General features: G+C 38.9%; 1 protein-coding gene across 6 annotated transcripts; it reads right to left on the bottom strand.

Moving 5' to 3' along the window:
• Window positions 1-2,173: 2,173 nt before the first annotated feature.
• On the bottom strand, window positions 2,174-13,169 carry scrn2 (secernin 2). Of its 6 annotated transcripts, none has more exons than XM_034688964.1 (9): window positions 13,026-13,169; window positions 12,148-12,310; window positions 9,746-9,927; window positions 9,030-9,229; window positions 6,824-7,039; window positions 5,936-6,101; window positions 5,590-5,761; window positions 3,343-3,499; window positions 2,174-2,550 (listed from the first exon to the last, which is right to left on the bottom strand). In XM_034688964.1, exons 2-8 carry the CDS (start codon window positions 12,307-12,309, stop codon window positions 3,347-3,349), a joined length of 1,251 nt encoding a protein of 416 aa, XP_034544855.1. In that variant the 5' UTR covers window position 12,310; window positions 13,026-13,169; the 3' UTR covers window positions 2,174-2,550; window positions 3,343-3,346. The 6 variants fall into 6 exon arrangements, with proteins under 6 accessions (XP_034544855.1, XP_034544857.1, XP_034544853.1 ...); XM_034688966.1 differs by lacking the exon at window positions 13,026-13,169 and adding an exon at window positions 12,745-12,951; XM_034688962.1 differs by lacking the exon at window positions 13,026-13,169 and adding an exon at window positions 12,573-12,717.
• Between the last annotated feature and the right edge of the window lie 2,095 nt (window positions 13,170-15,264).

Raw genomic sequence — 15,264 nt, 5'->3', positions numbered from 1 at the left:
AGCGCTTGTAACATGTTGGAATTGACCGAAATTGGCTAAATCATCATACATTGGGCTATTGTCAAATAATAAAATCCCTTTTCTTTTATATCTTACAGAAATTAGATTTTATAACATATTCGTTAAAAAAAAGACTGAATATTTTAGAAAGATGTGAAGGCATTGTAATGTGCACAATATCAGTGTAGATATCATTGACATGGAATGGATCGGAATATATTCAGTAACCATCATACCTTCAATCTTCCCACACAAACATTAACCCAGACAAGACATACTTTTTGTTTATTTATTGATTTTTTTACACGTGTTTATTTATATATTATTATATTTTTACTTATCTATCTTTATTTTATTTATTAACCCATTGAAATGAACAATTATGACTTTGTCATCCAGCCTTATCTGTTTCATTATCATTATTGATATAATATATTTATTTACATTCCTATTATTATTATATTATTATTATTTTGTTTTTCTCCCTTTTTCGTGGCTTACTTTGTATAGGTTATTTCTGCTCTGTTATTTGTTTTGTTTTGTTTTTTAAAAAACATCCATTGATTCTCTTTGTTTGTCTCGTTTTTTTGTTTTAGTTTTTGTCTTTGTTTTCCTCTTATTATCAGTATTACTATTATTACCACTTGTCTGTCTGTCTGTCTGTCTGTCTGTCTGTCTGTCTGTCTGTTTGTTTGTTGTTTTATTGTTGTCCATATTCATGCTTTGTTTACATGTTACTCTATCTACTATCACTTGGTCCCCCTTTTGTACCCCTTGTAAAGGACATTTCTTGCACAATAAAAAAATATATCATTGACATGGTTTTGTTATTGGTTATAATGCAAATAACAAATGGCAACTTAACATTTACATTTATTTTATATAATTTTGAATTACTTTTGGACTCGTAATATTCTAAGCTTATGTACCAAATCCAAACAAACAAAAAAGTGATATTTGGTGTAGTTGGAAGACAGCTTATATGCACTGGTCTTTAACCGGACCAGAAGTTGTATGAATATTTATTGGAATGATAATCTGAAAACCAAATCTATGTTTTCAAACAGAAATGTGTTTAAACATGTCTCCAAATAATGATCACTTTGTTGATGTTCCTTTATTTTTTGTTGCCCCATCGTTTCAATATTATATACCATGCTCTAGTTTGCTTGTATAATGATTTGTGGTTTTCAAGATTTCTCTGTTTACTTTACATCAGGGCAATTTAACAATACAGTAAATGTTTTCTTTCAGTTTGTAAATTTCAGTTTTCCCATACAATTTTTTTTGGAGAGAAAAACTCAGGAAAAAACTTTACATTTATATTTACAAAGTTCTTTAATTTTAAATGTGTTTTATTCCTATTTTAAGTTTTAAAGAAAAAAAACATTATGTAGTTGCTGGTTTTCAGGTTACTTACATGTTCAAAATGTGCCTGTGTGACATTACCATTTTTTGTTCTCCTGATCAAAATAAGATGTTTCAATCCACAGTGAGTATACATGCACAGTAAGACAAATAATTGTCTGCATTAATATTTTTCATTATGTTCAGCAGACTTTTTAGCAGAGCAAGGGCATAAGAACTATGGATTGCTTTATTGCATAAATAATCTTTAATTTAGGGGAACCGGTTCAGCTCAATTTCAAACTAGTTAACTGTTACACGTGGAGCGGTGTAGTAAAACTTCTTATTTTCTATACGATTGCAGGCCTTGTTGTCTGTTGTGTAAAATAATTTGTCTGTTTGATGGTAAATTTAGTCTCTGCTGTTCAAACCCTCAGCATGTAGAAACAACTTCATTTCTGAAATGCAAAATTTCACATCATTTTCTCTTTGGAAATATAAATGAAATTCATTAGTAGTAGAAATTACAAGCCAAAAATCCTTTAAAATATCTGAATGTGGGGGAATGGTTGATTTCATATATACATGTTAATAGCATCAGCAGGTTGTACAAGACTAAAGTACCACTGTGTCATAGTTTATCAAATAGATAAGGAAACTCTAAGTTGGTATTGTTAGAGTTACACACTTCGTGGGCAATTTTACAATATCTGTATTTCTGTATTTCTGTAATGAAGATGGTACAAAAAAATGTATGTGAAAATCCTCAAACATTTTAAGTACAAGCACAATAAGAGTATTGAAATAAAACACACAACACACTGAAGAAAGTCTAGACTCATTCTTTATTAGCTCTTTCCCTAAAGGTAGCCTTAAAAGGACCACCCATTCTTCTGTAACAGCAACGTGTTATAGAAATGCCATTCCCTCAGTATTTGTGCCACTGTCTCTAAACAGGCTCCTGTTTATCTACATCATTATAGTTACTACTGTGGGGTTGTTAATGCTCCCTTGGTGATACAGATGAGATATATGCTCCAATCACATTTGCAGGTTAGACATTTAGTCTGCGATAATGTTGGAATGGTGTCAGGGATGTGTGTTGTGTGAGGCGGAGGCCCGTCAGATGAAGAACAGTTTATATCAGTCCCATAGCCTCTATCCTGCAACTGTGCAAGCGCTGGGGATCTCCACCTGAGGGCACTGTAACAGAGGGCAGTTACATTATGATCATATTTAGCTTTGCTGGGAACACAGCAACATTTACTTCCACACAGGGGGAGTGTATAAATCAAATCACAATGAATGGATGAAACAAACATAACAGAAAATATAAACTTGTTGTTTGAACAATAACATTCAAGTTCTGATAGAGGCTTTGATCTCTCTATGTTACTGCCTATGTGACTCTATCTATTGTTTGTTTTAAGACTTCCTATCTAATGCCAAAAACAACACCTGACTGTTCAAAGATGATGGTGAGGTCTTTCCATATTAGATCAGTTAAACTCTTTGTGACTGCTCTGGCTGGTCTCACACTCAGATTTAAGGCATGTTATTTCCACACGCCGTCTGTCCTTTATGACATACAAACAAATCTGGTACAAGTTTAGCCTAGTAGTTAAGTCCAGTGCCCATGTACAGAGGCTTTGGTCCTCAATGTGACCTTGGTTAGATTCCAACCTGGGGCCTCTTTCTTGCATGTCCTGTGATGTGAGAAAGGTGATCTGTGATAAACGTCATTCAATGTGGTGCAAAATAAATACAAACCTTTTCACAGGTACAGATATTATGCAATGACTTCAAATCAGCTCGGTCATATCAGCTGATACACAAATCAAATATTTACTGCACTATATATATGCCATTACCATTACCTGCAGTCCTACTAAATGCCAACGTATTACTTGCGTGGCTTCTAAGCTCTCTTTCCTTTACAACAGGAACACATTAACGCATGAAACAAAAACAAAAACAGCTGATAAAGCCTCCCACCTGCTCACTGGTAGAACTTAATCTCTGCGTCCACACAATCAAAAAATAAGTCCCCCAGGTCCTCTCCTGGTATCTCGCCATTCAGCATGGCTGAAATCTCGCTCAGACATTGTGACTCCAGGTCCATCAGAATCTCATAGATGGCTAAACCCTCATCCTGACAGATAGAGAGAAAGACAGAGCGTCATCAAAACAAGTCACACCTGAGTCAAATTGAACATGCATGTTGTGTGCTTAAAACTGCTTAAGCCGTAAAGTTATTTGTCAAAGTCCTAAACTTGGTGGAGCCTGTGTGTGTGTGTGTGTGTGTGTGTGTGTGTGTGTGTGTGTGTGTGTGTGTGTGTGTGTGTGTGTGTGTGTGTGTGTGTGTGTTTGCACATTTTGACTTTCTCAGTTTGATTCCACCAGACGTCTGTGGGGGTGGTGCACACTTAATGACAGTAGTCGCACACCTGCTATCACAAACCTCCATTTCCTCTACAGGCTAATCTGGGATTCAACATACACTAATACTAGGCAAAACAGGAGGTAAAACCTATGTTCAAATCCATACTACACACTAGATACATACATACTGATTAAAAGCATACTGGTTTCCTAGTAGGTATGCGAAAGAAACAATTACTGAACTTCTTTAGGGAAATAGAACAATACATTTACAAAAATGCACTAACCCAACTGTGACTTTAAATGAGCACTGTCAAACAAACTGGTCTATGTTTGGTCATGTTCTCAAAGCCTTAGTTGCAAGGTGAACAATGAAGTGGAGCAGAAATGTGAGGCCAACAGGTTGAAAGCGCCCTGTAAAAAGTTACTATAATAAAAATTGTATATGCAAAACGTTTAGTATCATTTTCCAAGCTTGTGTTGATACAGTTTCCCCTCTATCTGCAGTTATTCCAATGTAACTTTGGGGACACATCACTAATTCTGTCATTATTTTCTGTTCCACCTTGTCTCACATTTTGATCAGTTATGAAAGCTAAGTGGTGAAAAACAGGACTTGTACCCTGGAGAACGTAGCTTTTGAGCCGCTAAAACGAGCTATCACTGACAATGTTTTAAGGCCTAACTTCATTTTTTCTTAATTGTAATCCAAAAAAAGTTGTTAAACACTAACAGTTTAGTTTGGTTTGGGCAGTTGGTCAATTTACGAACACAAACAGGACAAGAACTGCCAGTTATGATGGAAACCTTGGTTCCCTATCATATCAAGATTATCTCTACTCCAGTAACATTTTCCATTTGTAGGGGGACTGACCCTCACAGGTTAGTTCTGTATATTTCTTTAAAACACATTAATGGATGGTAAATGCATTGTTTTTTAATGTCGAGTGCCGAGGCGTGCATGGACTCACTGACAGAATGGTCAGTTAAGACTGTAACCTCGGTTCTCTAAGTGAAGAGACTATCTCTCCAAGGTTGTTAGGAAACAAGTTTCATTGAGTTAACCAGTGAATCCCTGTCCACCTGCTCATTTGATCCCAACACCCAGGCCACACAGTGGGGTTTTATCAAGAAACCACATCAACATATGGAATATGTAACTGGGTGGCAAGACTGTCTCGATACGACAGGAAACCTTTTTCTCCTGTATTACAGAGTTTTTTTAAGAAAGCTCTGAGGGCAAACTTTAATGAAACAAATGATAGCTGATCAGAGCACTTTAAGGCAGGGTTAGGTAGTAATGTATGAGGAAAAAACATCTTTTGACTCTAGGTAGCTTGCCGATTCTAACGAGCTAATAATTTTTGATATAATTATTTTCTTCCCAACTTACGCCACTGTTATACCATGCTACATTTTTAGCCTTACATAGTTTCTACTTCATGTGCCACTGGCTGCAGTTAAACTTCAGCAAAGCTAACACACGTTTCCTTTATTGTTTAAAAACTTTGTGTCTACTCATTTCCTAATTACCTTTAAATGTTGATGTTATTTTGAGATACCAATACCTCCCAGCTTTTCCCATGGTGTTTTTTTTTGTTGCACAGTTATTGAAACCCTACTCTTTGGAGTTGAATGTGTAGTTGTGGTGTGTTATTGTTTAGTCTACATTCAAACCAGTGTCTAGCCTGGCACTGGGAGTGTCCCTTTTGTCTGTGCTGCTCAATAACAACAGACTAAGTTCAGCTGTCGGTGAATATGGTTCCAAATTGGATGTATAAACAACGTAAGTGACAACTCCCAGCTGTGCCAAGTTTAGCACAGGACAATTATTGATCTAAGTCCTCCAATAGTACCCACCGGGTTGGTGTTGAGCGCCATCTGGTGGGCTTTGTACAGGTCATGTCTGCGGTCCACCCGGCTCTGAAAGCGAGGCTGCTGCCTGGCAGGATCATCTTGCCCAAACTGCGGGGAGACCACCCTCATCACTGGGGTGGCAGAGTCCGAGAAGACAAAAGGCTTGAATACAGACCTACCAGGGTGCAAGTGGGGTAGGTCAACAGGGAGAAGAAGAGCAAAGAAAGAAAGCCAGACTCAGAAACTCCCTCCAACCCAAAGGGAAGACAGAGAATGAAAGAAAAGTAGGGATGAAGAGGAGAGGAGGGTTTGTGGCCTGAAAAGCCTCAATCCCTTGTTTGAGACAAACCTGGAGGGGTCTGGGGTGGCAGTAAAGAAGTAGACACATGGCAGGGTGGTGTCTCTGGGCAGAATGGACACCATGCTGCCTGTGGTGCAGAAACCTCCAGAATCCATGCAGATGCCACTGGGCTTGTCTCTCAGAATAGAAATCATCACCTCTGCTGTCACTGAGCCTAAGAAGCAGAAACAGCGGGTATGAAAGAGCTAAAATCATGCTCTCTTGAGTTACTATTGTCCTCTCTGATTAATACTGTACACAGCATTTTCAGGCATGTCATAAGGGACTATTTTCACGTTGATTAGACCAGTAAGGACGGGATTAATTTTCCTTACAAGAGACCAGTCTTTTGCAAGTTAGACAGTTTCCCAAAAATACAGACTAACTTGTATACAAATTTATCCAACCTTACGTTAACTAATGTTGCACCAAATGATGAAATAGAAATAAAACATTGCTCATTCTTAGTGGTTTACACAGCTAATTTTCTTTTTTGTTTGCCCAAGGAGACAACGTTAAGCCTGTCTTTGACGCCTGGCTCCGGGAATTAATAGTATTTACTGACATGATTGCAACATTTTCTAATTTAGATTTTTTTATATATATATATTCTGTGCCAAGTATTCTCATGAAAATGTTCTTTTGAAACTTTTTGCTGAAGTTAACAGCAGGAATTTGAAGTATTTATAGGGTCTGACATGTATTTTGTTTTTTAAAAACGTGTTTACTTTCCCATAATTCATTGCCCAAGATAATACAGAACTTGGTGAGCCAGGGATGAATTACCTTGCATTAGACATCATATCTAAAATCATGGTCAAAGTTTCTCTTTTTCAAACAGGTCTGGGGAGGATGTAAAAATGCAATTTGGGGAATGAGTAAACAGACCAAACTCACCGTCATGTTGCCGGAGTAGCTCTGTTCCTCCTTTGTAGCGCTGTTTGGCCAGCTCCATTCTGGCAGGTGGGTTCTCTGGGCTGAACACCTGAGAGAAGTTGAACTCTCCCTCTCCGTCCCACCAGCCCTCTGCCTTGGCCACGCTCCGCAGCTCCGGGTGCTCTGCAGAGACCTCCGCACCGATGGTCAGCTGGTTGGAGATGTTCTTCACGCCCTCTAAAAAGAGACGGTCGCTGTGATGAAGATGCCTTTTCAAACCAAAGATCTTTGTTTGGAAAGCTGATGAAAATCTTTTCTTTGTGAGTGCCACTTTTTAAAATATTTGCACACCATCACTTTTTAATTTAACAATTATTGTGTCTCGAATAAAGAACAATAAAAAACGTAACTTCAATCCAGGTGTTCATGTAATACTCATGTGCATACACTCTGAGCATAACAAGTGTTATCTTTAGCTGACAGGGGGATCCAGTGCAGATTAATCCTCATCTCTTCATCACAATTTCAGGATTTCCTGAATCATACAGCACACCTCTACAAGCTGTGGACACATGTCAATCAATGAATTATGAACAAAGACATGTGAATGGGTTGTATTTGCTTTGTTACTTAGCTTCACCACATTAAAAAGCAGATATGAGTCATGTGTTTTAAAAATATTTCAACACCTTGCTGTGGTTTTCTTTAATTCGCTCTCTTTGAGTGATTAAGGGCAAGATCACTCAATGCACAACTTCAGTCTCATTCAGTCCTTTGATTTCTTTTAGCTGGTATGGCACTGACAGTGTGGCTCTGAAAAGGCTGGTATGCTGGCTTTGCCAAACAAGTACAAGGTGAACTCCAATGACTGATCGATAACTTTTTAGCACATTTTGCCTCTAATTAAACACCTGAAAAACGACCTATGACTCTGACTGACGGTGCATCCCAGCTGTATTTTGTGTCTTATTGCCAAACTCTTGAACCAACAAATTGAAAAAAACTTTGGCAACAGTGTAAGGAGTATGGTACCCTGCTAATGTTTATGTTTTACTTTCGGCACAATTATTTTCAACTATGCAATTTTGTTCAGTGAAAACAATCAAAAAACGGCTTCTTAACTTTAAAATAAATGTTCTGATAGTAACATCCGGTCAGACTAATTAAGGAGTATGGTACCCTGCTAATGTTTATGTTTTACTTTCGGCACAATTATGTTCAACCATGCAATTTTGTTCACTGAAAACAATCAAAAAACGTGTTCTTAACTTTAAAATAAATGTTCTGATAGTAACATCCGGTCAGACCAATTATTCAGAAAGCCAGAAATGCAGTCGACGAACTGTTAACTCTTAACCTTTTCTGCAGATTGTAACTAGTGGAGGGGGTATAGATTTTAAAGGCCTGTAATACAAACTATGATTAGGCTTTTCACCCTTGTCGTGACCATAAAACGATGATGCTGTATCTAGAGACTTCATTATTTATAATTAAACTCCATCTCTCATAACTTTTTCTTGCAAAATGTGAAGATTTAAACCACACACATACATGCAGACATGCACATACAAACATATGGAGCAAGTTCTTTCAGGGAATCTTTCCACCTTTCAAAGCTGATGTCTTCTCAGTATTTAGAAACGCAGTCTATACAAGCAAAAATGTAAAAAATCCACAGCGCATGTTACACTGACAGAGAAATAAGACTTCTCCTGGCTGGCATTGCTTCTTCTACCAGGATTCATGTGAGAGAAGACACATTATCTGTCTCACACTGCATGCCTTCAGCCATAAACTTAGGATTCAATACACTGTAAATACAGGTGAATACCTGAGTTGATGCAAACTCAAAAATGTATCCACATCCATTAAATCCTTTGCACATTTGGGGATGTGACTGAGGCTCTCTGAAGCTAGTACAGCTATTTGCATTAGATGCAAAAGTGGAGATCATAAATTCAAGTTTAACACAGAGACACAGAAAAAGTTGGTAACTACTGCTTTTTTATACTGTTCCGGACTCTCAGATCTGTGTGCAGTACAGAGGACTGTTCAGTGAGAGCAGGGCAGAAATCTGAGGTGTCTTAAGGTGAACTGAACAAAAGGCTTTAAAAATACAAATATAGCTCTGCTCAGTGGTATTTGCAAATAGATCACTACTTCGCTCTATGCCAGTAAAGCCTTTGAATGTGATTAAACTGTCAGTTGTCTTTCTGTGCATCCTCACCTGTGACCCTCTGTGCCACCCACAGTTTTCCAGCAGTTTCAAGGACCCAGGCCTCCTTGCGGTCCACAAGGAGGAAGGTGTTGTGGTAGCTAAAGGGCTCGGGATCCTCCCTGCACGGCCCCCCCTGACCGTACTGCTCCAGGAGGCCGGTGATCACAGTCAGCGCCACCCAAGCACTGTCAGATCGCTCCAGCCCCAGTCTGATGATCAAAGTGAGGCTTGGTCATATACAAGGACTTGAGTCTGAGTCTTTCTTTTAGAGGGCATCAGTCCTCTAGTTATAAATGCATGCAACTCAATAGTATAAAGAATACAATTTCCATGCACTTATCTTCTCATCTGTATCTGAACTTACTTTTTTGTGTTAAAGTTAGTCTTTTTAACTCAGCATGAGTTTGTTGGTAGTTTTTAAACACCTCTCTGAATCATGGAGAAAATGCCACTGCCATTGCTTCTCTTCAACTGTTCATAATACTTCATAACACACCGGTCATAGCATGCTTCTGACTATATACACGCCCTTCTGATCAAAGCTTAAGAGGATTAAGTTCATACTAATACTGAATACACATTATCTAAACTGTACTTAATAAGGTAGAAATAGTTTCTCAGATCAGCTCTGAGGATTATATATTATTTATTGTTGAAATCAATTAAGCTGATAACCCATGTGGAATTCTTCTTTAAAAAAGAGATGAACGGTTTGTGGTGCTCACCGGACCAGGTCCATGCCCAGCAGAGCCTCTCCGGGGTCAACAGGCTCTCGGGTCCAGACAGCCTCATTCCCAACACAGACTCCCTGATCGTTGGCTCCCATTTCAGCCCCCCACATCCATGCAGGCTTACTGAGGATGACAGCGTGTGTCTGCTCCACCTGAGGAATCTGGATATATGTGCACTGCAGACAAAATGAGAGAGCAAGAGACAGTTCACGTTAAAGTCAAAAGGCAATGAACATACTGTTGGTGGGTTGACTCATTTGTTGGACAAATAACTGCAATAATCTCCAGAGTATTTACGGCTGGACAGGACACTAAGAACCAGGAGACTCAATGGGTAAAAGTACAACTTCTCACCATGTATTTAATAACCAGTATGCTATTATCCTGCTTGAAAAATCTGTATGCTGCAGTAAAAACTTTTAAGCAGAAAGCACCATCAAGCCTTTTTAAGATTCATAAATGCATTATTATCAACAAAGCCAGAGAAAACATGCCACATTGTGAAGACAGAGCTGAGATGTTAAGTGATTATACTCTTTGTGGGAATGTCAGAAATTTAATTAAAAAATAAACTGTTTCATCCACAGGTCTGTAGCGATTCTCAGACTCCAGAATAGTGCTCTGCCAGCTTGTGTGATGTGGTTGCCCGCTAACATCAGTCTGATTAGCTGCACCTGTCTGCTCAGCTCCAAGGTGGTAGCTCAAACTCTAAGTACTTTGGTGATATTTAATTCCATTTGACGCAAAGTGCATATTACTTCCGCCTTGTCAACTGAGCCCTCTGGGAGTTTTTTTTAAGTAAATGTACAGTGTCAAAGCACAATGGTGTCATTATTTCCCATTGCAGCAGCAGAGTGAAGCAGGAAGATGTTACAGTGGCTTCACTACAGTGTGCCTGAAGGGGACAAAATAGAACGTGACGAATAAAACACACATTTTAATTGCATTATGATTTACATGTGAATGCTGACAGCCTTAATTCTTTCTGATTGTTTTATTTAGTTATGTGACTTTTTGTTGGTTTCTTCGGCAAAAAACTTTATATACTCTGTGGTTTTAGTTTTGGTTCCATTGCCCCGGTTTTTCTGTACTGACTTAGTGAATGTGTTTTTAGTTCATGGTGCAAAGCATTGAAAACTTCTTCCTCTTCTCCAACAATTATCAGCAATATTGTCCATTAAACCCCAACTGCCCCTGTCGTTTTGGTGTCCCAGGGGCAGGGTGTGTGCCCCATAAACAGAGGCTTATGTCCTTGTTGCAGCGGTCATAGGTTTGTCTCCCTGTCACAATCCACTGCTGTGTGTCATCCCCCACTCCCTACTCCCATACTTTACTGTCTCTCTTCAGCTGTCCAGTTGAATGAAGGCTAAAAGATGCCCCAAACCAAAAAAAAAAACACAACCCCTGCCACTCTAAAGATCAAGTCATTCACAATTTTCATAGGGTACCTCCATATCTGGTGCTTATTTTATTTACAAAATATGTCCAACCAGATTTGCTGATTGGGGTCAGATAGTCAGGATACATTAACCTTCTTATTCATGTGAACAAATATAAACTGTTATTAGGACCTTTACACCTTTACCTGTTAAAGAAAATATATTCACATAATAGTTTTATTTTAAGAAAGGGATGTTAATGGTTATGAATATTTCTTGAGCTTTGAAAATTGTAAAGACACCTATGTTCAGGCAGGCCAGCTAATTATGAAGAGAAACCAGCACACAGTTTCAGAAACCACCTGTTGCTACATTTTCCACTGTAAGATCTTTCTAGCATTTTTTTTCATCTACCATTTTTTGATAATCTCCATCTATGAACAATTTTGGTTGTGTTTTGTTCAGCAGACAACAACATATAGTGTGTATTGTAAAAAAAATCTATTTCTCTGTGCAAAAAAAAAAGAATGTTGAAACTGTTAAAACAGCAGGCAAGTTTGTCTTACATTAAAGGGTTGCAGACACTGAGTTGAAGCAGTAACATTTAGCTCCTTCAAATTTAGCTCTTGGGACTTAATGTTCTGAGTAGTACCACAAACATTTAATCATTCATCTCCTCTGTACTTAAATGGAGTCAAAGACAATCTTAGGGACAGCTAAATCCAAACGGCACGACTGAGGTAAAACGGGAAAATGGCTTAATCAGTTGGATAAAACGTGTACTCTGTTTCCTTTACACATTACCAGGGATGTAAATATTTAACCAGCTTTTCACAGTATTTCTACTTACAGGTTGATTATACTATGACATCAAGACTATGGCCTGCATGAGTATTTACCTCCTTGAACCTTTTCATATGCTTTAATTGTATGGATTTTATCTTCAGTGCACTATTTATTTGTATATAATTATGATGCTTGATGCCAGTTATCAGTCACAATGCAGGGCTGCTTTACCTCCAGCATGGAGCCTGGAGGGTGAGATGCTGCAGGGAAATGGGCCACCTCCTGCACCTCATCCCGCGGACGATCTGAATTCTTCCCAAAAATCACATGGTCATCACGAGATCCAGGGGGCAAAGACACAAAACAATCACATGACATGGGAGGCTCTGCCATCCTGCAACAAAGAAAACATTAAAATGAGTGGGTGCTGGGTGGGGAACTGTCAGGAAGTTTGACTGTCTCTGGAAAGGAATTAAAAGTAATGAGGAGTCAAATAAGATGCTCCCTCAGCCATATAACTGCATCGTGTAAACAATGTGCGTTCAACTACTCGCAAGAGTTTGAAAATTAACATCTAGTAAGCTACAAGTGAGGCAACACCGTTTTAGACTAAAATGTGCATGAGAGGAGGAAGAGTGTTACTTCTGCTCCCCCACCCAGCTTTTTGCAGAAAGTCGGATCCAGCCGGTGCACTGCCCATCCCTTTCACACAGGGATTAGGAAGGCAGTCTTGTGCAGAGCACTTTATTGACTGTAATCTTCACAAATCCTACCGCCACGTTGCTCTATTATCGCTTCCTTCTTGTATTTTCGAGCACGAATCGGTACCTCTTCGGTGAATATAGAGCTAATATAGCGCTGATATCAGACGATCCAGCGGCGGAGCTCGGTTTGTTTTCAGCGTTTCGAACAAATTCAAGGCCCGACTGAGCTCACTGTCAGCCCGACTGAGCTCACTGTCAGCCCGGTGTCTTTCCGGAGCAGCGACGCGCCTGTCGCTTCATGTCATTCCGCCTTATATGGGGGCTGAATAAAAGAGAGAACTTCGGTGCTAATGGTCTGTAAACTAGAGCTAGTCGGTGAATGCTGCTGTAGATTTTTTTTTTTACCTTCAGTGTTTGCAATGGTGCGAGCGGACAGCCGGCTGGAGGAAGGCAGGTTGTAGGAACCGAGTCACGTGACCGAGATATCCAAAGGTATGTACTTAAAGGTCTCGTCTCGTCTGGCCACAAGCACAGCTCACCGTCTCACCCGGCCGTCCAGTCCACACCTGTGTAAAGCTGCACAGCAGGCCTGGATGATGATGCAGCCCTACCTCCCCTTCGTCTGTTTATCAGGCTGTAAACACACAGCCTGTACCAGTTATGATGCTAAGTCCCACTCATGGGAGTCTGTGCACTTTAATACACCTTTACTACAACAAAGTTATCAATAAAAAAAAACTCCCATTTTTTGCTGCTTCTCTTTACTTTCACCTCATCCATTGTGTATAAAAATACGCATGTGCCCATAAAACTGTAATTATTTTCAAACTATTTGTTCCATCATAGTTACTGATTATCAGCTTCACTTAAACTCATGAGTTCATGTCTGTGTGAGTCAAAATGATGAGCTGGACAAACGTCTCATCTTGTATTCACCAATGTAAACAAGGTAACTTTTTCATAGGAAACATCAGTGCCAGAGAGTGGAGGGGCACTCCACCCATTTACGCATCAAATTCACTCCCCACTTAAGCAGAGTGTGACTCAGCCTGTAAACAGTTGTAGGATATTGTGTCTTTTGTTGCTCGAAATGATTTCTCCAAACTCTTAAGAAACAGCCCACATGATGTCAGCAGGTCGTGGTTGCATTACAGGAAATGTGGGATTTAGTGTCTGTGGTCCAACACTTGCGCTTACATTTCTATAGGCCCGTCTCTCTGACCCACATTCCTCTGTTTAACAGAAGACAAATATGTGACATGGACTGAGCTGCTGAGCAAGCTCAGTAGCATTTTAGTACTTCAAGGTGACAATTTTTTCAACATTTAAATGTTCTACTACTAACTTTGATGGACACATTTGCACAAGGGTCCAAGTTAACAGCATAATGACAAAATTAGTGTGTCCTCTGTAGTTGCAGTATTTTGGCTTCACTGTTTTACTGTGAGAGTTGGAGACACGCTGTTCATGTTAATATCCAGCCAATGGTTGTTGTGGATAGGCTATGGCCTCAACTCCACCTCTTTGAGGTTTCAAGATTAGCTGTAAATTAGCGAGCGTTTCCAATACATGCACAGCTATCTTTGGTCTTCACCTCTCCAGAAACCAGTTGGTGGCGTCAAAGAATTCTTCCTGTCTGGAGCGTCAACATCAAATACAAAACCAAAAGTAGTAAACCCTTAATGAATCCCTCAGTTTTTACTTTAACAGGTAAGCAGTTTTTATGTTATAGTAGGTAGAGGTGCTGCAAACACTGACCCCATCACCTCCTCAGTGGTTTCAGGCATTAAAAAAAAAGGTTTACTAACAAATTCTCAATCATGTCGTTGATGGTCTCATTTGTTCCTGTAGGCCACGAAGAGGCGTTGCTTTTCATTTTGGACTGTTTAATAACCAGTCAAAAACAAGACAAATTGCCCCCCAGGGATAATAAAGAAACCTTGAACCTTGAACCTTGAAACTCCTCACAGGTGCTATAAAGTCAACTTTTAACATTTAACATTAAAAAACAACCAATGTTGTTGTACAAGGTAAAGAACAAGAAGACAACAACAAAAAACACATCATCACTAATCATCAGCAGCTGATTGGTTGACACTGAATGTACTTTATCTTTATTCAAATTCATTCAAAGTCAGAGGAACACTCTTTTTGGTTTCCTTTACATTATTACAACTTTTTTCTGTTAACGTTTTTGGTTCTTGATTAAAAAAAAAGTCATACTGGTGCTTTTGAGCGGTCTCTGGAATACATGTTGACTAATCAGTGTAGTTAAAGTTGGATAAATTCCTGTGTGTCAGCAAGTTTATCTAGTGGGTGTCTCCCATGACTGATTTATGTCGCGGACACTTCCTGTGTGTGTGCTCAATCTTGCACTTCCAGACATTGTCCACCATCTCTTTGCATCTATAGTTAATGCATTTCATCTTGCTGTTAATTTAAAGAATAAAATCACCCAAATTATTATCATTCATTGTGGTTACTTTATCTTGTAACACAAATAATCTGTTTTCTATTCATCCAGGTTTTAGGATATGTGTCTGTGATATTTTTCAGATTCTTAAACAGTGGGAGAGAATATTATTTTATTTAAAACTGTTAAAAACTATTAAAACTGAACATAACATTTAAATTCTTAAAACAT

The sequence above is a fragment of the Notolabrus celidotus genome, chromosome 7, assembly GCF_009762535.1.
Source record: "Notolabrus celidotus isolate fNotCel1 chromosome 7, fNotCel1.pri, whole genome shotgun sequence".
Lineage (NCBI taxonomy): Eukaryota > Metazoa > Chordata > Actinopteri > Labriformes > Labridae > Notolabrus > Notolabrus celidotus.
This window is presented reverse-complemented; position numbering and strand designations above follow the sequence as displayed.